This window comes from Staurois parvus, unplaced genomic scaffold, assembly GCF_062004578.1.
Source record: "Staurois parvus isolate SC_StPar_1 unplaced genomic scaffold, SC_StPar_1.0 ptg000552l, whole genome shotgun sequence".
NCBI classification, from domain to species: Eukaryota; Metazoa; Chordata; class Amphibia; order Anura; family Ranidae; genus Staurois; species Staurois parvus.
The window spans coordinates 519,029-545,000 of NW_028318348.1; the positions used below are offsets into that span (position 1 = coordinate 519,029).

Consider the following 25,972-nt stretch of genomic DNA (forward strand, 5'->3'; position numbering starts at 1 on the left):
ACATACTCCTTGTCTGAAGCCCGTTTCCAAATACACTTAGTATTCTGGCTAATAATCGATTGCCATTTTAGATGCTTTACTGAAAAAACATAGAAGCATAAAAAAACATGTTTTCTTCTGCCTCTCAATAACGTGTGCAACTCTTGTATCAACCCAGGGGGGTACTATTCAGCCTTCCCAGATTCAATTCCATTGCTACAAAACTACGGTACATTACTAAGGCAGCTAAACATTAGTGAGTAGGGAGATCTACCAAATCTGTCTCTACAGTCCTTTTCATAGGGTTGGGCATTCATGTTTTTCACTAGTTCACTGGAAAGCTCTAACAGCATACAGGTCCAGCCATACTCTCTCAGACCTCTGCTCAGAATGGAAGAAAACCAATGGAAAACAGTCATTACATCGATGGGAGACTATCCGGCCAATCTGATACTCAAAGAATGTACATTGGTTCCCTCTTTTTTGGACAAAGGAAAGGGAGTGAGGAGCTATGGGGCCAGTGCATGGACTAGTTTGCCTAAATGAACCTGAATTAGCCTTAATGACCTAGGTGAACCTAAAAGCCTTGAAGTGAATCTGTCACCCATTAAAAATCAGTGTTAGGTATGCCAAGTGGTGTTTTCTATTTCCTCTTCTGCATTCATGTCATAAAATGGTTTCACCTTTCTAGAAAGTGCTTGATTTTCCTGGCTTCAAGGTCAAACCTTGCTTACCCACCCACCATCTTCCCAGTCAAAAGGGAATTGTAGCCACTAAGACACTCTAACTCTCAGGAGCTCTTACTGGACTAGAAAATACCAAAGTGAAACAAGATTCAGGAAGCATACTAAAGTGGTTTTCTGCAAATATTACAGATATTCCATATATCTATGCTGATGAAATACTTGTAACATATGGGTGATGTTGCAGCTCTCTGCTCTGGTGTCCCAGAAGTTTTCAAGAAATTGGTTATGGACATCTTTTAAAACCAGAGTATCAGTATTAGGTTACCTGTCCCCCACTGGCCAATTGGTAAAGAGTATGTTTGGTAGAATTCTTATGCCATTTTATTCCATGATATTTAAGGTCAACCAATTAACCCGTACGGTCGAACCTATCCAGAGGAAATGATCCAGACTGGAATCTCACCAATAGACGTCATGAACAGCATTGCCCGAGGGCAGAAAATTCCGATCTTCTCTGCAGCAGGTCTCCCCCACAATGAGGTAATGTGGTGGACATGTCAGTGGAGGCTTTGTATAGGTAGAATGCTGCATGGTGATACCTCTGTATTCTAGAGTTCAAAATATTGTGCACCATAGTGGTCACCATGGAGGTCACTAGCAGGTATGGTCTCCTTGCCCATGAACAGGTACAAGATTGTGCTGGGGGATTCCTTATTGTAGATCATCAAATGAATGCGTAGTGACTTGTGTAATCCTTCTTTATTTATAAAGTAACATTCTAAAGTTTAAAACCTTTACACTTTTCAGTTGAAAAAAAATTCTTTATACATAATATTCCCTACCTTTTTTGGGGTCTTATAACCAGTCACATGATGTGCTTGGGTCTTCTTTTTCTTCTACCTATGGCAGCATCTAGCTGTCTTCACTATCACAGAGAACAGAACTGATGTTATGACACTATCCCAGATGTCCTCAGTATTTTATATTGAGTCCAGTCCAAAAGATACAGTAACTCCCCCTGGAATGTTTTGGTGTCAACCTGGGTTTACAGAAAGTTGGTTAAATGACTCTGGCCAATAGAAAGTGGGCGAAAGGAATTTCTGAAAGTGATAGAGTTGGTAGCAATGTGTATATTGCATTTTTTATTTTTAAAATATCCGGATTTGCTATTTAAAAAATAAAAATAAGAATAAAAATAAGCTGGGGATATGCTTTAGGGCTCCTTTTCAAAGGTTTACCGAGATAATCTTAATTGCATTGCTGAAACAAATTTTGTTGTGTACAGAGCTCAATAGCTTTCAAAGCCAGGTCTTCCAGCAGCACATTATTGGTCGGAGGAGAGAATGCCCCTTTAAACACAGTGGCTAAATGGTTAGCACTTCCGCCTGGCAGTACTAGGGTCGTTTCCAGTTCGAATCCCAGCCACGGCACCACCTGCCTGGAGTTTGCATGTTCACCCTGTGCCTGCAGCAGCACAGTGATGAGCTGATCTCTGTGTCACATTGCCATCTCCTCCTGTCATGCTCCTTGATATCACCAGACTGTACAGTTCTATGAAGCAGGATGGCAGTGGGCTTAAACGCTGTGCTGCCACATATACGGCACCACCTGCCTGGAGTTTGCATGTTCTCCCTGTGCCTGCGTGGGTTTCCTCTGGGTACTCCGGTTTCCTCCCACATTCCAAAGACATGCTGGTAGGTGCATTGGCTCCTGTCTAAATTGTCCCTAGTATGTGTATGTATGAATGTGAGTTAGGGACCTTAGATTGTACGCCCCTTGAGGGTTAGGGACTGATGTGAATGTACAGTATACAGTATATGTAAAGCGCTGCGTAAATTGACAGCGCTATATAAGTACCTGAAATAAATAAATAATAAATAAACTGGTGGTCAGTAGGAAGAATTTTCTGCAAAGTATTGGTCAGTGAGAAGAATGACCACCCAAGTGCCTTTTTTTTAAAAAATAGCTAAAAAGGCATTTGGTATCTCTGGTACTTTTCCTAGATGCAGAAACTGCTAATTTTCAATTACAACCTTTGAAAGAACTCCAGGATTCCACAGAACCCTGGTTAAGAAAGGCTGCTTGAATATAAGAAGAAGGGGGAAAGCATTGAGTCTTCAGCCGTATTTAAAGATCTCAACTTCTTCTTTTGTGGATTATGAGGATGACAGGGGCGGACTGACCATTTGGAAACTCGGGCACCGCCCGAGGGCCCGGGGTCAGTAGGGGGCCCCATGAGATGCCCCTGGTACCTTTTTCATAGGCTTTTTTGAGTTTGGGCAAGGACTCAGGGGCCCCATGATCCCCTATTGCCCGGGGGCCCCATGAGTTGTCCTGTGCTTGTCCAGCAAATTAGTCTTTTGAAGAAATTTTCTTCTCCTTTGTATAATATCTTGAGGTTGTTGTTGTTGGCCATGTGTTCTGCCCCTCTTCCAGATAGCTGCTCAGATCTGCAGACAGGCCGGCCTGGTGAAGAAGTCTAAGGATGTGATGGACTACCATGATGACAACTTTGCCATTGTCTTTGCTGCAATGGGCGTAAGTGACGATTCACCTTAAGAGCTTTTATTGGCATTTATTCTTTTGCAATTTTTTATGGGCATTGCTTTTTAAAGTAATATTTTACCTCCTCCTCCTATGGGACCCATTTTCCACTCTCTTTGATGTTTACTCAGGGCATTAAACCTAATTGTAAATAGTATATGATGGCAATATGTTCAGATGATTGTTTAAATAAATATTCACTAATGCCAAACTCTATGGGAAGGCACCAGTATCACTGGAAAGATTTCTTTTATATAGAGACCATGTGAACAGGGACGTCATTGAATGCTAGCTATCTTGTCTCCTGACAGGTCAATATGGAGACTGCCAGGTTCTTTAAATCAGACTTTGAAGAGAACGGCTCAATGGACAACGTATGCCTTTTCCTAAACCTGGCCAATGACCCAACGTGAGTAGATGGAAATGAGGACACATTCATACACACTGGAGGATTGCCTTAAACTAAAAGTACCCAGAATCTCTTTGGGCAGATATAGAAAAAAAACCATAGGGCTTAAAATCCAGACTTTCTTTACCAAAATCCCACACTGACATACAGGTATATGAAACACCTTAGTCCTGAGCAAGGGGGGTTTAAAGTTTAACTGTATCCAGGCTATGGAAATATAAATAAGTACTAAGCTTTAAAACAAACCCTCACTAACCCCTTGTAGCTGCAAGCACCGTGAAGCAATTCATCCTCATAATTTGCAATAGAAACAGTTATGTCTTTCAAGTTCAAGCTCAGAATTCTACTCACTTCTCTTTATTGTACACCTTCTTTGTGTTTATATTTAAGCAGCCTTTCTTAACCAGGGTTCCTTGAACAATGAGCAATTTCTGCATCTAGGAAAAGTAATCAATGATACCCAGGGGCGGACTGACCATTTTGAAACTCGGACACTGCCCGAGGGCCCGGGGTCAGTAGGGGGTCCCATGAGATGCCCCTGGTACCTTTTTCATAGGCTTTTTTGAGTTTGGGCAAGGACACAGGGGCCCCATGATCCCTTATTGCCCGGGGGCCCCATGAGTTGTCAGTCCGCCCCTGATGATACCAATTGCCCTTTTATCTATTGTTAAGAAAAAGGGGTGACATTCTGCTCTCTGACCAATACTTTAAAGAGCATTCTTTCCACTGTAAGCTGCTGAGAGAACATGAGAGTGTTTTTTTTGTAAGTTGTAAGGATGAGTTGCTCCACAGTGCCTGCGGATGCAGGGGTCATCAAGGGTTTGTTTTAAAGTTTGTTCACTGTACGTTAATAATACGTGAATGTCCATAGACTGACCACAATTCTACTTTAGGTGTGAGGGGTACACTAAGGCTGCATTCACGCCTGCATGCTCCAGTAACATGGGCAGAAATGTGTGTCACGCTTGCGGTGCCATTGTTAATGGAGCCCCAAACATGGCTAGCAACTGCACGCTTTGCCATCCTAAAACACCTGGTATAAACAGGACAAGCTCTGCGTCTGAAAAAAGTGCAGATTCTTTGGCGTGTATGTTGCTCATAGGGCAGCCCATTCAAATGAATAGGTGGCCCTTTGCTGTTGTGTGAAAAATGAAGAAAGCACATTTGCAAAACATGAAAAATGAATTGGGCCTTAGTGTTACGTTTTAGATGTCAAGGAGTGTAGATGAACCCTTTAGGCACCTTTTTCAGTGCAAGAAACTCCAAGATAAATATTGGTTCTCAGGACTGAGACACTCAAAGTACTTGATATATTAGGGGCTGCATATTTTGGAGTTGGTTTTGCATATAGACAGGATCTATGTTTCCAGCTTATAACATTCTGAACACAGAAACAATAAACAGCAACGTCCACTACCTTAAACTCAATCTTTCAAAAACTGAGCTTGTAATATTTTCTCCCCCCCCCCGATCCCCCACTCATGACTTTACCATTAAGATCAACAGCACAGCCATTGGTCCTTCCCCTCATGCCAGGGTGCTAGGCGTATTCCTAGACTCTGACCTCTCCTTTGGGCCCCACATCCACTCACTGGCTAAATCCTGCCGCCTCAACCTCCGGAACATTTCCAAAATCCGCCCCTTTCTGACCAATGACACCACAAAACAACTTATCCACGCATTGGTTATATCCCGCCTCAATTACTGCAACTCCCTCCTCACTGGTCTACCGTTACACAGGCTATCCCCCCCTCAGCCTATTATGAATGCTGCTGCTACATACACCTTACCAACCGATCAGCGACTGCTGCCCCTCTCTGCCAATGCCTTCACTGGCTTCCATTAACCCAACGTATAAAATTCAAAATACTAACCACAGCTTACAAAGCCATCCACAACACTGCCCCTAGCTACATCACCAACCTCATCCACAGATACCGCCCAAATCGCCCACTCCGCTCCTCCCATGATATCCTCCTCTCTAGCTCTCTCATCACCTCCTCCTACGCTCGCCTCCAGGACTTCTCCAGAGCCTCTCCCATCCTCTCGAACTCCCTACCACAGCATGTCCGGTCAGCCCCCACCCTGTCTGCCTTTAGGCGATCTTTGAAAACTCACTTCTTCAGGGAAGCCTACCCCACCTCCACCTAAGAACTGTACTTGAATCACCTCCACCAGATCATCCCCCGCAGCTATCACCTTTTGTATCACCTTCCTTTAGATTGTAAGCTCCATGAGCCGGGCCCTCACATTCCTTCTGTACTGAAATGTATTGTAATTGTACTGTCTCCCTTATATTGTAAAGCGCTGAGCAAACTGTTGGCGCTATATAAACCCTGTATAATAATAATAATAACTTCTGACCTTTTTATATATATATATATATATATATATATATATATATATATATATACAGACACATTAGCACACATGTAGTGCGTACAGTGTCCTGTGTCACAAACTTTAATCTACATGTTTTGACCAATAGGACGTCATCAGGGGATTGGAATATTCCACTTCCTCCCTAATAAATAACCTCCACTACATTGTAATCCAGCCTGAGGTGCTGCATATCTGTAGAGAGAACTCAGGAAATGTTCCATAGATTGTATGATAAATAAAACTCTGCAATACCGCATTAAAGTGTGTTTTACTCAAAGGTAGTGCAAGATGAACACAACTGAAAGTTTTCATCTCCCTGCAAATTTGGCTAAAATTAGGAGAATTAAGCCAAATTTTGACAGTTTCTCAAAATGTATTAGGATCAATGGAGTAGGTGAAATGGTAAACAAATTTGGTGATTTTCAAGGGATAAAATGGGCCTTAAATGCTTCCTGAAGGTTCTAGAAGGTCCTTTCAAGTATTTTGAGCCTTTTCTGGTGCCAAAAATGCCCCTTATGAGCCTCATTAGTTTATGTTTTGATCACAGAACATAAAAATGGACAGTAAAAAAAATAAAAGAATGAGGCTAATGAAGGATCATTGTTTCTCAGCTTGGAGAGGCTTAGAAGAACTGCTGGTGAAAACCCAAACCTCTGCAATATATAACATCTGCCACTGAGTGTACACCTGTCTAGTCACACTGATGTATATCTTTTACTTACCTGTAACTCCAGGTATGTGGGACTCATATAGGTATTAGTGTTATGATCAAGATAACAAAGTCTTGTCTGTCCTCTTCTCTTAGAATTGAGAGGATTATCACCCCGCGTCTGGCACTCACAGAAGCCGAGTACCTTGCCTATCAATGTGAGAAACACGTCTTGGTGATCCTGACAGACATGAGCTCCTACGCGGAAGCCCTGCGAGAGGTAACATATCTGACTGCTGCAGAGTCATTGTGGTTTTTCTTGTTTTTAGGCCAAATCCACCCAAAATTGTTTTTTTTTCTTGTGTATGGATCTTCTTAAGATGACTCTTAACTCAAGGACACCAAAGACCTTCCTCCTATGAAAAGGGAGGGGAATTTCCCCAACAAGGTCCCAGAGAGCAACCCTGGCAGGGCACATACTTTATTATTATTATTATACAGGATTTATATGGCGCCAACAGTTTGCTCAGCGCTTTACAATATAGTGGGAGACAGTACAGTAACAATACAGTTCAATACAAGAGGGATTTGAGGGCCTGATCCTTGGAGTTTACAATCTAGGAGGGAGGGGCTAGTAGTACAATAGGTAATAACTGTGGGGGATGGACTGGTTGGAAGAGTAGAGCATTCCAGTATTAGCAGAGGGCAGGATAGGCTTCCCTGAAGAGATAGGTTTTCAGTCATCGCCTAAAAGTAAGTAGAGTAGGCGATAGTCTGATAAATTGGGGTAGGGAGTTCCAGAGGATGGGTGATGCCCTGGAAAAGTCTTGGAGACAAGCATGGGAGCTAGAGAGTAGGAGGTCTTGCGAGGAGCGGAGAGTACGGTTTGGATGATATTTGGAGACAAGATCAGTGATGTAATTTGGGGCAGTGTTATGAATGGCTTTATATGTCATTGTTAGTAATTTGAATTTTATCCGTTGGGCAACTGGGAGCCAGTGGAGGGATTGGCATGGAGGGGTGGCAGATACAGAACGGTTAGTAAGGTAGATGAGTCTGGCAGCAGCGTTCATGATAGACTGGAGTGGGGATAGCCTGCGATGAGGTAGGCCAATGAGGAGGGAGTTACAATAGTCGAGGCGAGAGATAATAAGGGAGTGAATAAGTTGCTTAGTGGTTTCCGGGGTTAGGAACGGTTGTATCTTGGTGATGTTGGGAGGTGAAGTCTACATGATTTTGTCAGCGATTGGATCTGGGGTCAGAAGGACAGATGTGAGTCTAGGATTACACCTAGTACCCTGGCATGAGGGGATGGACTGATGATTGTGTTACCGATATTTATGGTGAAGTCAGTGGTGGTGGCGCGGGATGGGGGGAATACTAGGAGCTCAGTTTTGGAAAGGTTGAGTTTGAGGAAGTGGAGTGACATCCATGCCGATATGTCACTTAGTAGGCTAGTGATGCGAGTGGAGACTGAAGGGGTGAGGTGAGGGGTAGACAGATAGATTTGCGTGTCATCAGCATAGAGATGGTACTTGAAGCCGTGGGAGTTTATCAAGTGACCAAGGGAGGAGGTGTAGATGGAGAAGAGAAGTGGTCCAAGGACAGAACCTTGAGGGACCCCTACAGAGAGGAGGAGTAAAGAGGAGGTGGCAGTATTATAGGTAACACTGAAGGAGCGCTGCGATAGTTAGGAGGAGAACCAGGAGAGAGCGGAGTCTCTGAGGCCAAGAGAGTGTAGTTTTTTGAGGAGGGGATGGTCAACTGTGTCAAAAGCCGCAGAGAGGTCAGGTAGTAGGAGTATTGAATAGTGGCCATTGGTTTTAGCAGTTAGTAGATCATTAGAGAGTTTTAGTAGGGCAGTTTCAGTGGAGTGTAGAGGGTGAAAGCCAGACTGTAGGGGGGTCGAGATAGGTGGTTGTCGGTGAGGTGGGAGCTCAGACGATTGTAGACTAAGCGTTCTAAGAGTTTAGAGGTAAATGGCAGCAGGGAGATGGGTCTTAGATTGTTCAGGTTGGTGGGGTCAAGGGAGGGTTTTTTTAAGTATGGGAGTGATGTACGCGTGCTTTAGAGGGGAGGGGAATGCACCTGTAGAGAGGGAAAGATTGAAGATGTGAGTGAGGGAGCATAGAATGGAAGAGGAGGGTGACCGAAGGAGTTGTGAGGGGACAGGGTCCAGGGGGCAGGTGGTGAGGCGGGCTTCTGAGAAGACCTTAGTGACCTCTTTGGTGGTAGCGAGGTCAAAGGAGGAAAGTGTTGAGGGGGGTATAGTATGAGGAATGCTAAGTGGGGTGGGTGTCTGTGTAGTGGCGATGTCCCTACGAATTGCATCAGTCTTGTTTTTGAAGTGGTTTGCAATCTAGTGGGCAGTGAGTGAGGTGCTGGGTGGCGGTGGAGGCGGAGAAAGTAGAGAGTTAAAAGTAGAGAAGAGCCGACGAGGACTGGAAGAGAAGTTATTAATGAGAGTGACAAAGTAGGCTTGTTTAGCAGCGTGAAGGGAGGAAGTGTATGTTAGGAAGGCAGATTTATAACGTGTGAACGTTTGGTGGGATTTGGTTTTACGCCATAATCGCCCCCAGCGCGCGACTGTGTCGTTTTAGATTTTGGGTGTGGTCAGTCTGCCAAGGTTGTAGCGGTCAGGGCCTGGTGCTTCGTGTTGTTAGGGGAGGAAGCGAGTCTCTGTCATAGAGTTGGCCATTTGCAGAGTGGAAGGGAGCCAGGTTCAACTTTCGGAGAATTCTGCTGGTAATTTTTGCTGTTTGGAGGGATAGGTGTTAGAGGATGAGGAGACTGTGAAGGTGATGAGATTGTGATCAGACAGGGGAAAGGGGGTGTCTGTGAGGTTATAGGGAGTACAATGGTGAGAGAAGACAAGGTCTAAGGTATTCCCGTTGGAGTGAGTGAAGGACTGTATACACTGTGCTAGTTCACAAGAAGAGGTTATGTGGAAGAGTTGGGATGTAGCCAGGTTATTGACGTTAATAGGGATATTGAAGTCTCTGAGGATGATAGTGGGTAGCTCAGAGGAAAAAAAGTAGGGTAGCCGGGCGGGGAAGTCATCAAGAAAGCGGGACACCGGTCCAGGAGGCCGATAGATCACTGCAATCCTCAGAGAGATCGGAGAGAACAGCCGGATGCAGTGGGTCTCGAAAGAAGAGAAGGATAGAGAGGGAGGGCTAGGGAGGACTTGAAAGGTGCTCAGTGGTGACAGAAGTAAACCAACCCCGCCTCCTTTCCGTCCACTGGGTCTGGGTGAGTGGGCCAAGATGAGGCCTCCATAGGAGAGTGTTGCAGGGGAGACAGAATCTGCTGATTGGAGCCAGGTTTCGGTGAGTGCTAGAAGGTTAAGGGAGCTGGAGATGAAGAGGTCATGGATAGAGGTGAGCTTATTGCAGACCGAGCGGGCGTTCCAGAGTGCACATGAAAACGGGAGGGTGGTTTTGGGGAGCAAGGGGACAGATATAAGATTGAGGGGATTGCGGTAATTCCCGGAAGAAAGAGAATGTCTTGTCTTCATTGTGTCCAAAACTAAAATAAAGTAAAAAAAAAAACCTTTGGCTTGAGTTTAGCATAAAGTCAATGACCAAGCTGGGAGAAATTCACTCATTGGCAAGTGTTCTCACTTCGGAACGCTGACAGGAAATTTTTTGGTTGATTGTACACTGGGTACCTGATAATCTTCTTGGTATTTGGTCTTGCAGGTATCAGCGGCCCGGGAAGAGGTACCTGGTAGGAGAGGGTTCCCCGGGTACATGTACACAGATTTGGCCACCATCTATGAGCGAGCCGGCAGAGTGGAGGGCAGAACCGGCTCCATCACACAAATCCCCATCCTAACCATGCCCAATGACGGTGAGTTCCCACATCCCGGCAAGCTTTCCTTGTCCCACTTTCTTCTAAAGTCTGACCTGTCTTGTCTAGTATAACAATCTGCTTACAAGTACAAACTGAACTTAGATCAGTAGTTCAGGTATGGGTCATATGGGTGCATTCAATTTCAATGCCAATATTTTTTTTAAATAGTTTTGGCCATTATTATTGATGTAGCGCTACAATTGTTTGTTGTGCAAATCTTTTTTTGCCATGATAATAGGGTTAAGGGCTAGGCCAGTTGTAATATAGTAGAACATACCTGTTGTAATTCCCCGAAGTGGTGAGCGGTCAGTGCACTGGCTTGTAGTGTCCTCCTAACACCCGAGCAAACGTGTCGGTGAAAGAAAGCCGGCAGTTCGATCTTCAATCTAAAATATTTATAATATTGAAAATATTAGAGGGCTTACAGATTTCAGCATGTAGCCTTAATCATAGCCATAGGTTCAAGGTATAGAGGAATGATAGTCCCCTTTTGTTTGGCTCTACCCCCCCCCCCACCCTCCTGCACCCCTATTTCCATTATTATGTCACGTGTGCAGAGGTGCTGAAGGATTCTGCCCAGCCTTCGGGTCCTGGCATAGCCCTTCAGTACATCGGCACATGTGCAAGAGATTTCTCATGCACATGCAAACATGGCAAATGTTTGAAACTTCCATAATAGCCAACTTTGGTGCATTTGCGGGAAGGTCACACAAGGCTATGTCAGGGCCTGAAGCCCTACAGCACTTCTTCGAATGAGCAGAATCTAGGAGAGGGGTGATGAGACCCCCAATGTTAAAGGCGTGGCCAGACACACACCCTCACCTTTGCTGTAGTAGAACTGTGTAAGGACACTTGTGATAAGGGGGTGTGGCCATTACTCAGCTTTGTCGGCACAGAACTCTGCAGCCTGAGGACAGGAAGTCACATATAAGGCTTCATGTAGACGTGACATTTGGAAAACACTTCTGAACGATGGAAACTGATGCTGGAAAATGTAGGTTAAAAAAACGTCTGTTTAGCTACGTTTGCATACCGCATTTATGAGCGTTTGCGGTTAGAAGCGTTTTTTAAAGATAACCTCAGGAGACCTTCCAAAATGCCCAGAATGCACTGAAAAAAAATCTCTGAAATAGAGAGAGCAGAAGCAGAGAGAGCAGTATTTGTTGAGATTAGCTGTCTTTTTTTTTTCTCTGATAGTGTTTGGCTGTGTTCCAGCTCATTTCTGTGCAGAAACTATTGCAGCAGTGTCTAACATGTTTCCTTTCATGCAAAACCTCAAAGTATGGTGTACCAGCAGTGGCGTCCCTAGGGTGGTGCGGAGGGTGCGGGCCGTACTGGGTGACACCATTACAGGGGGTGCAGGAGCAGGATGCCAGCACAGTGACAGCTGCCCCCGCCCCGGTGTAGTGGTAAAATGAATATCCCCTGAAGCAACTGTTGAGCCTCATCAGTGCAGGTTATCAGTGCCCATCAGTGTAGCCCATCAGTGCTGACTCATCATTGCCAATCAGTACAGCTTATCAGTGCCTTTCAGTGCCGCCCCATCAGTGCAATCTCATCAATGCCCATCAGTGCCGCCTCACCAGTACCCAGCAGTGCCACCTCATCAGTGCAGCCTCATCAATGCCCATCTGTGCAGCCTCATCAATGCCCATCAGTGCTGCCTAATCAGTGCAGCCTCATCAATGCCCATCTGTGCAGCCTCATCAGTGCACATCAGTGCAGCCTCATCAATGCCCATCAGTGTCGCCTCATCAGTACCCAGCAGTGCCGCCTCATCAGTGCAGCCTCATCAATGCCCATCCGTGCAGCCTCATCAATGCCCATCAGTGCCGCCTCACCAGTACCCATCAGTGCCGCCTCACCAGTACCCAGCAGTGCCACCTCATCAGTGCCGCCTCATCAATGCCCATCTGTGCAGCCTCATCAATGCCCATCAGTGCCGCCTCACCAGTACCCAGTAGTGCCGCCTCATCAGTGCAGCCTCATCAATGCCCATCCATGCAGCCTCATCAGTGCACATCAGTGCAGCCTATCAATGTTCATCAGTGCAGCCTCATCAGTGCCGCCTCACCAGTACCCATCAGTGCCGCCTCATCAGCGCACATCAGTGCAACCTCATCAATGCCCATCAGTGCCACCTCACCAGTACCCAGCAGTGCCGCTTCATCAGTGCAGCCTCATCAATGCCTATCCGTGAAGCCTCATCAGTGCACATCAGTGCAGCCTATCAATGCCAATCAGTGCAGCCTCATCAACACACATCAGCGAAGAAGAAAATGTACTTATTTGCTAAATTTTATAACAGAAACTAAGAAAACTTTTTTTTTTTTAATTTTCAATCTATTTTAATTTGTTTAGCAAAAAATAAAAAACCCAGTGGTGATTAAATACCACCAAAGAAACCTCTATGTGTGTGAAAAAAGTATGAAAATTTAATTAGGGTACAGCGTTGCATAACCGCGCAATTGTCATTCAAAGTGTGAGAGCGCTGAAAGCTGAAAATTGGCCTGGACAGGAAGGGGGTGAAAGTGCTCGGTGTTGACGTGGTTAAAAAGTTTAACTGGCACTTACATTTCTTGCAGCATTCTTCAATGCCTATAACACACACAAATAAAAAAGGATCATGCCAAATTAACCTCAATATCTTATTACTTTTTACCCAATTGCAGATATCACTCACCCCATTCCTGACTTAACTGGGTTCATCACTGAAGGACAGATCTACGTAGACAGACAACTTCACAACAGACAGGTCAGTTTATCATTTTATATACATTTCAATTGGAGGGCTTCCTTAACCCCTTCACTCCGTCCGTACGCAAATGTGCGGCCTCCCGGAGTCTGGGCCTAGACGCCGAGCGGCTGCACATTTGCGTTCATGTAGCAAAAAACATATGTGCTGAGAGCGCGCGCCCTGCGCGGTCCCAGCACACATGTGAGGTACTCACAGAAAGGTCCCGGTCCGCTTTTTCGATCGGGACCTTTCCCGATCATGTGACCGGCCGTGACGTCACGGCGGCCACATGACACTAAGCCACGCCCCGTCCCACCCACCTCCCGACGCAGGAACTCCTCTTCACGCCGGGACGATCCAGCGTGAAGGGGTTAAAGCTGAACTCCGGGATAAGCAAATATCATCTAAATTCATTCATCATGTGTATTCTTCCTCTTGGTGAGCTTTGTGTATTTCTTCCAGATCTGTGCACTAATCCAGGGTGAGACTTTCCCTTCCTGTAATACAGACCGCTCACTGCTGCTCTCTCTCCTTGCGCAGGGTGACTGGTCTTGTCTCCGCCCCCTCCTGTAGTTTTCTGCAGGCAGCCTGCTCTCTGCACAGGCTATGTACAGCACAGTGATGATGTCACCTCTACTTTTCAGGACAATATCTGGGTTGGCAAAGGCTTCTGGTGCACAAAAGAGTGGATTTCTATCCTTTGTGGCTATTGAGGAATGTATTTGAATAAACATTGGTCAGATTTAAAGTCCACCACACAAACATATTTTACATTTTGAAAAATTTGGTTTGGTCCTGATGGGCTGAGTTGGCCCGTCATTTTATATGTCTCAGATAATTCAACAGTGAGGTCTTAATTCCTGACCACCTAGAAGATTTGACAGTTCCCACTCACGTTCTGTCTTCCTCTAACATCCTTCATACTATAAAGTAAATAATAATCCAGCAGAGATGGTGGGAACCCTCCTAATATTCACAACAGGTGTCCAGACTCAACATTTAGTGGACTGGCCTTTTAACCAACTCTTCATCATCTGGTGATTTTACATTGACAATAATAAACATTGAGTTCATTTTTTTCCTCCTCAGATCTACCCCCCTATCAATGTGCTTCCATCACTATCCCGTCTTATGAAGTCCGCCATTGGAGAAGGCATGACGCGAAAAGATCATGGTGATGTTTCCAACCAACTGGTATGCAAATCCTTGGCTCCGGAATTATCTACATCTGCCAGACTACAATTTTTGTCAGCATTGTGTATGCTTTTTCGTGAGGAACAGGTCCACAAACCAAAACCGGGGTGGAGGCTTTGATCTTCCTGGATCTCATTTGGTTACATTTTCCTACTAGAGTTAAGGCTGCCGTACACAGGTCCAATTTCCGCTGACTCCTGCTGAATTGGACGAAACGCAAAGCATGGGTGCCCCTGTTGGCAGCACTTGGCTCTCCAAAAGTTGATTGTTAAATCAAATTTTGTCAAAGGAGCCAGGTGGAAAATTGTCAGTTGAATAGTGACTACATCCAGCCAGATGCAGGTACTGTTCAGAATATAATGGCAGGGGATTCATCAATCCACATTGTTCAGCATGGATAGGGGAATCTTTTAGATCCTTTTTGTTCATCCTGAAGGCCACCCATTGCTCTGTTCCTCATCTACAGGGTATCTCCACTTCAACATTCCAAAATATTTTTTAAAAAAGTTGAGTTTGCCACAGTAGCTGGGTGGGGTTGGGAGCTCCAGAGCATAGGCTTCAACCTTGGAGTCCTAGAGAAAATCTAGTGTGTAATGCCAGATATACATTCAAACCAGTATTATTTCATCAATATTGTAATATTGATTACTTTTATAATAACTAAATAGTTTTAGTAAAAGACTAAGTTGTCTGGATTCTGTACCGATATCTATAGACAGGTTGGGGGGACTGGCCCTTTCAATATAGCTCCATGATATCGGTTGTCCAAGTGCACCTAATATTGATTAGATACCTCTACCACCACAATCGCCTCCTTCAACTTTTCCGATGATTGAGCTCACGACCTAAACTAATATTTATTTAATCAACATTGTAACATTGATTACTTCTATGATAACTATAACTTTTTAATGATAACTAAATATTTTTAGTAAAACACTAAGTTGGCTAGGTTCTGTACTGATTTTTATAGACAGGTTGGGGGGACTGGCCCTTTCAATATAGCTCCATGATATCGGTTGTCCAAGTGCACCTAATATTGATTAGATACCTCTACCAGCACAATTGCCTCCTTCAACAACTTTTCCGATGATTGAGCTCACGACCTAAACTAATATTTATTTAATCAACATTGTAACATTGATTATTTCTATGATAACTATAACTTTTTAACCATTTGCCGCCCAGCCTATAGCCCTTTGGCGGCCACAAAAATGCATTACCTTTCCGGGGTGTACGCCATTTGGCGTCCTCCCACACATGCGCAGTTCGCACGGTTGCAGAGCCGCGCAGCGGCGCGATCTGTCACCGGCCGTATACCTCGGACACGGCCGATGACAGATCTGAGTACCGGCCCCTGTTGCCGGTACCATGTGACCTGCTGTGACCAATCACAGCAGGTCACATGAGAGTTGTATACAATGGATTGCCAAATCACAGCTAAGCACGAAAGAAAAAAAAAACCTGAATGAATCGATTTCATTCAGGTAAATGCTTGCTTATAGCAAAGTAATTCTTTGCTATAAGCAAATTGTGTAAAAAAAAAAAAAATACTGATCACTTCCCCAAAGTAGTTCAATTTTACTATGGTAACATTGTACTACTTTGGTCATAGTAAAATATGAAAAAAAATCTTAAAAAAAATAAAAGAAATTTAATAAAAAATAATAAAAAAAAAAATATATATATATATTTTTTTCATACTGTCACCAGTCAGTGTCCCTGATCACCGCCATGCCAGTTATATGATGATGCTGTACTGCACTGGTGACAGTATGTAAAAAAAAAAAAATTGTGAAAATAATTTTTTTAATTTTCCGAAAAATTATGACAAAAAAAATACAACTTCAAAAAACTTGCCATGCCTCTTATGAAGTACATCGGACTGTCTACTTTACAAAAAGGGGTCATTTGGGGGATATCTGTACTGTTCTGACATTCTTGGACCTCAAGAAATTAGATTGGCCGTCAGTACTTCAGGATTGATCAATTTTCAGATCTATACCATAGTTTGTGAACTCTATAACTTTCCTACAAACTAAATAATACATCCTAATTTGGGTTATTTTCACCAAAGACATGTAGCAGAATACATCTCGGCCTAAATTTATGAAGAACAATTATTTATTTGTAAACTTTTATAACAGAAACAAAGAAAAACATGATTTTTTTTGTTAATTTAGCAAAAAATAAAAACCCCGGCGGCGATTAAATACCACCAAAAGAAAGCTCTAGTTGTGTGAAGAAAATTATAAAATTTTAGTTTGGGTCCAATGTTGTATGACCGCGCAATTGTCATTCAATTGTCAAAGTGTGAGAGCGCTGAAACCTGAAAAATGGCCTGGGCAGGAAGGAGTAAAATTGCCCGGTATGGAAATGGTTAATGATAACTAAATATTTTTAGTAAAACACTAAGTTGGCTAGGTTCTGTACTGATTTTTATAGACAGGTTGGGGGGACTGGCCCTTTCAATATAGCTCCATGATATCCGTTGGCCAAGTGCACCTATAATATTGATTAGATACCTCTACCACCACATTCACTGCCTTTGGCTTTTCGATGATTGAGTTCACGGGTGACAACATAACAAGGACAAAAGGGGAAAATTATACTTACAAATGCAAACTTTCTTGACTTGCCTAGATATTTTACAGAGGTGTAGTATATTTGCCCTTACTTTTAAATTTAACTCCTCTAGTCTTGGCATAGGATATCATTTAATTTGCTTAAAGCCCAACTCCAAGATATTAGAAGTCCCTTTCCCACCCCTCCCTCCCATCTCCTCTAGCTTGCCGATGAATAAAAAAGACCTATCCAAATGTTAATTTGCTTACCTGAAGCTGCGGTCACATGACGATCCTTTCTCTTCTGCTGTTTACTTCCTGGGTTTCTTCTTCAGGTGTCAACCTCGCTATCTGCATAACGTGCACACCTCCTATTGGTGGAAGAGACATTTTTAGCGTCAGGGTCTTCTCTCATTGGCTCCAGAGACAGGAGGACTCATGGGTGCAGTGGGGGGACCTATGCCCAAGAAGATAAGGAGTAGGGAAAAATGTCTGGTCCCCAGGGCAGGATGTTAGCTTTGTTCTAGAGAAAACTCTGACTTTAATCCATTGCAATGCAGGGTGGCTTAGAAAGAGGTGTTTGGAATCAAGACTGGGGAGTAAGGTAAATTATGCAAAAAGTACTTTTTAAATTTAATTTTTTCATGGAGTTGGTCTTCAAAATTTGGGATCACCTAAAGGCAGACAAGGTTAGGAGATAGACAGGGAGTTGCAGAAGATGGGAGAAGTTCTGGAGAAGTCATGGGAAGGGATGACAAGAGTGCTAGACAGAAGGAGGTCTTGGAAGGAACAGAGACAACGGTTTGGGTTATTTTTTGAGACAATATGGTGATGTAGCTGGGGGCAGAGTTGTGGATGGTTTTGCATATTGTTAGTATTTTGAATTTTCTTATGTTATGTGAACAGTAGTCATTCTGTAAGAAGGGCTCTGTGATTGCTTAGAATTGGTGCCAAGAGCACAAGTCCCTACTCTTCCTGCTGTCCCGTTGGAACACTGTTCTCCCTGCTGAGGCTGAACCCTCCACCATTTTTGCCCCACTCCATGCCTGAGACCTCCACAGACATTCCCAGCCATTAAACTTTACATCCCCAAAGGAAGCAATGCCATCACAAGAAAAGTAGTTTTGCTGTGCTCAGGGGCGGACTGACAACTCATAGGGCCCCCGGGTAATAGGGGATCATGGGGCCCCTGTGTCCTTGCCCAAACTCAAAAAAGCCTATGAAAAAGGTACCAGGGGCATCTCATGGGGCCCCCTACTGACCCCGGGCCCTCGGGCAGTGCCAGAGTTTCCAAATGGTCAGTCCGCCCCTGGCTGTGCTATACTGATAGCATTTAGGGAATGGCATAACAGTTGCATCACATCAACATACAGTCCAGAGTCACTTGACGTTACACAGTCAAGCACATTTAGTGGACAGTCCGCAGTAGTCTTGTGAGTGTGAAAGCATATGCAGCACTTTCAGCAACCATCTCCCTCTAAAAATCTCTCTTGCACCCGGAGTCATTAGCACTCACAGGACTGGACTCTCTAGTCACCTCTTCCTTAGGTATATCTCCCCCGGGAACCTCCAGGGAAGTAGCCTCACTCAGGGAACTCTTGGCCTGGTCTAAAAGGCTTGTTGAAATCTGCCCTAGTCCCCACCTCCATAAAGGTCAGAAAGTCTACAACAGGCTCTTCTGGGTGCATGTCTACTCCTACCAGGCCTCCTGCCCTGTCCAAGGCCTACACGTGCTGGTTGCATCTGTGCTGGTGTAGGGTGTTTGGCTCCCATGACCCAATGCACAAGTGCTTTCTCCATCTTGGCCTACAATTGGGCCCTAACTCACCCATGACATCACTACAGGAGGGCTGTAACTAAAAGGGGCCTAGCACCGGATGACACCATCTGCTGTAACCAGGCACTATTCTGGCACAGAGCCAGACTAGATAGCTGCCTACAAGCGGAGGGATTACCGGAGAGGGGTGACAGACATTGAACAATTTTATATTGGTCTGCTCTTGTCACAAAGCTCCACCCCCTCCCGAAGGTGTAGTGGCAGTAGCCAGATATCGAACTGCTATTATTATAGAAACGGATCGTCATCACATCTAGTAGTAGAAATGCCAATTCATACAGGGGTCCAAATGAGACACCTTTTTGAGAACTGCTCAGTTGAAAAAATAAATGAAACATATGAGGACTAAGAGGGTTCCAATCTAGTGTTGTTCAATTCAAATGTTATAGTTGTCTCCAAACTGTGGCCGGTGGCCAGATGCAGCTCTTTGCTTGCTTTTATTCGGCCCTTGGGATATTTTTCCTCCCACAGGGGCATAATTCCTGTTACTGTCATCAATAACGGAGCACTATTTCTCCCACTGACACCATAAATGGGGCACATTTCCTCTCACTGACACCAACAATGGGGCACTTTTATTCCCACTGACACCAACGATGGGGCACTATTACTCTCACTGACACCAATGGTGGGGTACTATTCCTCTCATTGACACCAACGATGGGGCACTGTTCCTTTCACTGACACCAACGATGGGGCACTATACTTCTCACTGACACCAACAATGGGGTACTATTCCTCTCACTGACTCAATGATGGGGTACTATTCCTCTCACTGACTCAACGATGGGGCACTATTCCTCTCACTGACTCAATGATGGGGCACTATTCCTCTCACTGACTCAACAGTGGGGTACTATTCCTCTCACTGACTCAACGAAGGGGCACTATTCCTCTCACTGACTCAATGATGGGGCACTATTCCTCTCACTGACTCAACAGTGGGGTACTATTCCTCTCACTGACTCAAAGATGTGGCACTATTCCTCTCACTGACTCAACAATGTGGCACTATTCCTCCCACTGATACCAATGATGGGGCACTATTCCTCTCACTGACTCAACAATGGGGCACTATTCCTCTCACTGACTCAACGATGGGGCACTATTCCTCTCGCTGACTCAACGATGGGGCACTATTCCTCCCACTGATACCAATGATGGGGCACTATTCCTCCCACTGACTCAACGATGGGGCACTATTCCTCTCACTGACTCAACAATGGGGCACTATTCCTCTCACTGACTCAACGATGGGGCACTATTCCTCCCACTGATACCAATGATGGGGCACTATTCCTCCCACTAATACCAAGACGGCAGGACAATTTCTACTCCCAATGGCCCCAGTCCGGCCCCTTAAAGTCTGAAGGACAGTAAGCTGGCCCTTTTGTTTAGAGACCCCTGGTTTACAATAATGTTTTCTTTTTTCCTAAAAACAGTATGCTTGTTATGCGATCGGGAAAGATGTCCAGGCCATGAAAGCCGTGGTGGGTGAAGAAGCCTTGTCTTCAGATGATCTCTTGTATCTGGAGTTCTTGCAAAAGTTTGAGAAACAGTTCATTTCTCAGGGTAAATGATCACTTTTATTATTCATCTGTATAGCTCTGACATGTTCCCCAGTGCACTATACTGTATATCAACATCTATATCAAATTTAAACTTGTAATAGTGTGACTTCAGACTATCCATAATGCCCAAATCCCAATAATTTGAAAAGTATAAAAAAAAAAAAAAAACATCGGGTGGAAGGGATTTTATAGGTCCTATATATCAAACAGCCAATAGATAAAATTAATAAAGCTTTTTTTTTTTTTTTAAATGTTTAATGTAAGATTAAAACCATACAAAGGCAAAATATATTAACAGGCCACATAATGTTACATAAAATGCATTGCTTACAGGGGTGTCAAACTCAATTTCATCATGGCTCCATCAGCTTTATGTTCAGTTGTATCTGTATACTAGATGTCCAGAGTACCCCACCCCCCTTACATCAGATGTCAAGAACACCCCCCCCCCCACCACCACCACCACCATCAGAAGTCAAGAAGAAGCTGAGGGCAAATCTAGGAAGCAGAGAATGTGGGGTTTGGAGGAGGACCAGAGGAGGGCTAGAGTCAGTTGAAACCAGAGGAGGTGGAGACGAGGGGGTGCTGCGGCTGCACAGAGAGGCGCAAGATTTGCAGGAGGAGTTCTGTCCTCCTCTCTGCTGCTCACTGATGAGACAATGTGGGGCAGAGACAATCCTCTCCGGGCAGCTGCACGGAGAAGCGCAGGATCTAGCAGAGAAGTTCTGTCCTATCTGACAAGGTGGTGCAGAGATGAGGGGGTGCTGTAGCAGCAGGAGACAGGGGCGGACTGACCATTCGAGCACTAGGGCACTGCCCGAGGGCCCGGGGTCAGTAGGGGACCCCATGAAATGCCACTGGTACTTTTTATAGGCTTTTTTGGGTGTGCTTTGAGTGTGGGCAAGGACACAGGGGCCCCATGATCCCCTATTGTCCGGGGCCCCATGAGTTGTCAGTCCGCCCCTGGCAGGAGAAATGAAATGGCCTGACAGGCCAGAATCGGCCCGTGGGTCTTGTGTTTGTCACATGTGGTTTACAGCAACCATATTGTGTATCCAGTGCTGGGACAAGGTCATCTAAAGCCCAGGGTGAACATGCCAAATTGCGGCCGCCCCTCCCCAAGATGTATGAGCATTATGTGTCAGCAAAAGCATAAATTCCTTCTCCTCCCAGTACAAATCTGCCCCACTGTTGAAATCCCCCATCCCAGCATAAGTCTCTGCCCCCCCCATCACCCCCAGCTTAAATTCTTTCTCCTCATATGTCTCCAGCACAAATCTCTCCCCCATAAAATTTCTCCCTCCTACTCCAAATCCCCCTCCTCCCAGCACAATTTTCCCTCCCTTCCAAAATTTCCCCTCCTAGCGCAGATATTTCCCAATTATCCCTACTAGCACAACCCCCTCCCCCCCAAAAAAATAAATCTCTCCTAGCACAAATCCCCTCCCCCCTCTATTGTATTACCTTTTCTAGGCACAACCTCCCCAAATCCCCCTTCCTAGCACAAATTTTTTCCCCCCCGCAATCCAACAATACTAGCGCACCTCCGTAAATTTCCACTTCTAGAATAATTCTTACCCCCTGCTGCCTAATAAATTCTCCCTCCCAACACAAATCCCCTCCCCCTATCTCCTTGTGGTGCTCCTCCCACCTCACATCATACTACAGTGCCCAGGATAGTCGCCCCCTCCTGCCCACCCCTAGCCCCGGCCCTATCAGTATCTGTGTGTGACACCTACAAGAGTAAGTTACTGCCATGCATAACAAATGTCTTACCCAAGTGCCTTACATCACACATACATTGTCCAAGTTCCCGACCCGTTTCGAGACCTACTGTTCCTCAGGGACAACCCGATGGACAACCCAAAAAGGTAGGTAGATGGCACACACAGTACCATCTGTGGGTTCCTACACCAGCCAAAAAGGGAGAAGAGGAAGGCCCACCTGCACCTGCAGAGAACAGGGAGGAGCTTCACATTGTAAGCAAAGGAACCACCTAGTTGCACGTTCTTCTACCGCCGACACGAAACAGCGGTGGGCACTTCAGCAAGACATTTGTATTGTATGACAGTAACATGCTATTATAGGTGTCACCATGCTATTATAGGTGTCACACACACATACACAACCTCCTTGTTGGAAGCAATGCATTTATGTAATTTTATATGGCCGGTGAATATATTTTTCCATTGTATAGTTTTAATCTTACAATAATAAAGCTTTGGTAACTTTATCTATTGGCTGTTTGATATATGGTGCCTACAAAATCCCCTCCACCTGACCTTTTTTTTTGTACTTTTGAACATCTATATCAGTCTCTGCACCACACCAGCTGAAAGTTTAATATCTCCAGCATTAAAAATGCTATTAAAATTAGTGTAATACACATATATTTTCCACAGCACTCTACACTTTGAACTGCTTACAGCAATCTCCACCCCTGAGGAACGTACACTTTCCTGATCTCACTACAGATAAATAGCTCCAGTGTTATACTTTTCTGTTCTCACAACAGTTGAATAGCTCCAGTGTTATAAATGCCATTAAAATGATTAAAATACATTTATATATTTCCCACAGTACTCTACATTGTGAACTGCTTACATCAGTCTCTGCCCCTGAGGAACTTACATTTTTCGGTTCTCACTACAGTTTAATAGCTCCAGTGTCACACTTTTCTGTTCTCACTACAGTTGAATAGCTCTGGTGTTACAAACGTCATTAAAATTATTGTAATGCATTTATATATTTTCCACAGCGCTCTACACTGTGAACTGCTTACAGCAGTCTCCTCGCCTGAAGAACTTAAACTTTTCTGTTCTCAAAACAGTTTAATAGATCCAGTTTTACACTTTTCTGTTCCCACTACAGTTTAATAGCTCTAGTGTTACAAACTTCATTAAAATAATTATAATACATTTATATATTTTCCACAGCACTCTACACTGTGAACGTATTACAGCAGTTTCTGCCCCTGAGGAACTTACACTTTTCTGTTCTCACTACAGTTTAATAGCTCCCTGTTACACTTTTCTATTCTCACTACACTTGAATAGCTCCAGTGTTACAAACTTCACTAAAATGATTATAATACATTTATATATTTTCCACAGCGCGCTACAATGTGAACTGCTTACAGGAACTTACAGCAGTCTCCACTCCTGAGGAACTTACACTTTTCTGTTTTCACTACAGTTTAATAGATCCAGTTTTACACTTTTCTGTTTTCACTAGAGTTGAAGAGCTCTATTGTTACAAAAGTCACTAAAATTATTATAATACATTTATATATTTTCCACAATGCTCTATACTTTGAACTACGTACAGCAGTTTCCGCCCCTGAGGAACTTACACTTTTCTGTTCTCACTACAGTTTAATAGCTCCACTGTTACACAGTTGAAAAGCTCCAGTGTTACAAAAGCCACTAAAATTATTATAATACATTTATATATTTTCCACAATGCTCTATACTTTGAACTACATACAGCAGTTTCCGCCCCTGAGGAACTTACACTTTTCTGTTCTCACTACAGTTTAATAGCTCCACTGTTAAACAGTTGAAAAGCTCCAGTGTTACAAAAGTCAGTAAAATTATTATAATACATTTATATATTTTCCACAATGCTCTATACTTTGAACTACTTACAGCAGTTTCCACCCCTGAGGAACTTACACTTTCCTGTTCTTCCTACAGTCTTACACACCTTCACTCTTTTCTGTTTCCTCCTTTTCCCCTCACTCCCTCTTCTATCTCTTGGTCTCTCTAAAACATAGTCAGAGCCCATCTGTAACATTTCTTCAGCAGCTTGAAATTTAATTGGTTGATCAGCTGGTTCTTCCACAAGTGTGTTATCCAGAAAGGTAACTTCTGCTCGCGTTTTTTTTTTTATTCCTCCAGGAGCATATGATAATCGGACCATCTTTGAGTCTCTGGACATCGGGTGGCAGCTGCTACGGATCTTCCCGAAGGAGCTTCTCAAGCGTATTCCGGAGACCATGCTGGCCGAATTCTACCCCAGAGAATCGCGAGCGCAGACAGAGACATCCAAACGCTAAATACAAGACTGACTTTATTAATAATAACACAGGAAAACATCAGTATAGTGTTGTTAAAACAATATTTATTTTGAATGTTAATATGCAGCCTTCTGTTTCTCTATTAAAGCATTTCTCCCCTCAAACAATGTATCTGATTAATTGTCTTCCATACAAAGGATTATAGTCTTCATCCAGGTTGATGTTGTTCCTATGTGCACCTATTGACCATATGTTGGGATTTTGTTTGTCATTGCCCCTTTGGGAGAATACATGAGAATGGGGGAGTGGGATGTGCGAATATCCCTGTACACTTGAGAAGTTCTGTGACCAGGCTGTTACTGTACATCTATGCAGCCGTGCCAGTCGCGTTTTGCATGGGCAAGAGAGCCCATTCATTTGAATGGACTCCCATGCCCGTGACACGCAGGGAAGAAGTCCCTGCACTGCTTTGGAAAACGCAGCCCGCACGGGAACCTCGGTTCCCAGTCCAATTGTGTTTTCCACAGACGGCACCTGCCCGTGGGCCCACATTTCTCTGTGCGGGTTTTTGTGCGGATCCGCAGCGGCACCACCCGCACAGATGTGAACCGGGGGTTAGGCTCCATCTACACAGGACATTTGGAAAACACTTCTGAACAATGGAAACTGACTGCTGGAAAACGTAGGTTAAAAAACGTCTATTTAGCCGCATTCGCATACTGCGTTTATGCGCGTTTATGAGCGTTTGCGTTTAGAAGCGTTTTTTTTAAGATAACCTCAGGAGACCTTCCAAAATGCACAGAATGCACTGAAAAACAGTAAAATATTTACTATTTCAGACATTTTGAGAGAAATAGAGAGAGCAGAAGCAGAGAGAGCAGTATGTGTGGAGATGACCGGTCTTTTCTGGTTGTATTCACTATGGATCCCATCATGAGCATAATGCAGCGCGTTCTACCATTTTTTCCTTCACGCAAAACCTGGAACTGACTGCGCTGGTGTACCGGGTCCATTTGAATACATGGAAAACGCTTTGCATGCATTTCTGATGATGAAAAAAGGCTCTGGACAGCATTTGGATATGGAACAGTTAAAAAAACACTTCTAAAAGCAAATGCTTATAAACACGGTTAGCTGTGTTTACAAGCATTTGGCGTTTGAAACGCTGATAAAATATACTCCTGAATGCAAGTTTGGTGCGTTCAAAAAAATGACTGTAAACTCAACTGCCTGTAAAGGACGATGTGTACATGGACACATTGGAAAACATTAGGGAGAGTTCAGGGGCTGCTGAAAAAAACGCAGAAAAGCTCCTGAACGTCAGTTTATCAGCTGCAGTGTACATGAGCCCTAAGCAGGGGCGGACTGACCATTTGGAAACTTGGGCACTGCCCGAGGGCCCGGGGTCAGTAGGGGGCCCCATGAGATGCCCCTGGTACCTTTTTCATAGGCTTTTTTGAGTTTGGGCAAGGACACAGGGGCCCCATGATCCCCTACTGCCCGGGGCCCCATGAGTTGTCAGTCCGCCCCTGGCCCTAAGTCTGAAC

At 44.3% G+C, this 25,972-nt stretch overlaps 1 protein-coding gene across 1 annotated transcript in view; it reads left to right on the forward strand.

Annotated features, from left to right (window-relative positions):
• Window positions 1-24,581, forward strand: part of ATP6V1B1 (ATPase H+ transporting V1 subunit B1) — a 140,447-nt gene extending 115,866 nt beyond the window's left edge. The window contains exons 6-14 of the mRNA XM_089691167.1: window positions 1,066-1,205; window positions 3,102-3,203; window positions 3,521-3,618; window positions 6,806-6,929; window positions 10,351-10,501; window positions 13,177-13,259; window positions 14,331-14,435; window positions 20,279-20,408; window positions 24,307-24,581. Of these exons, the coding sequence (XP_089547293.1) occupies window positions 1,066-1,205; window positions 3,102-3,203; window positions 3,521-3,618; window positions 6,806-6,929; window positions 10,351-10,501; window positions 13,177-13,259; window positions 14,331-14,435; window positions 20,279-20,408; window positions 24,307-24,464 (1,091 nt within the window). The 3' untranslated portion in view covers window positions 24,465-24,581. The remainder of the gene's footprint in view (window positions 1-1,065; window positions 1,206-3,101; window positions 3,204-3,520; window positions 3,619-6,805; window positions 6,930-10,350; window positions 10,502-13,176; window positions 13,260-14,330; window positions 14,436-20,278; window positions 20,409-24,306) is intronic.
• Window positions 24,582-25,972: the final 1,391 nt, after the last annotated feature.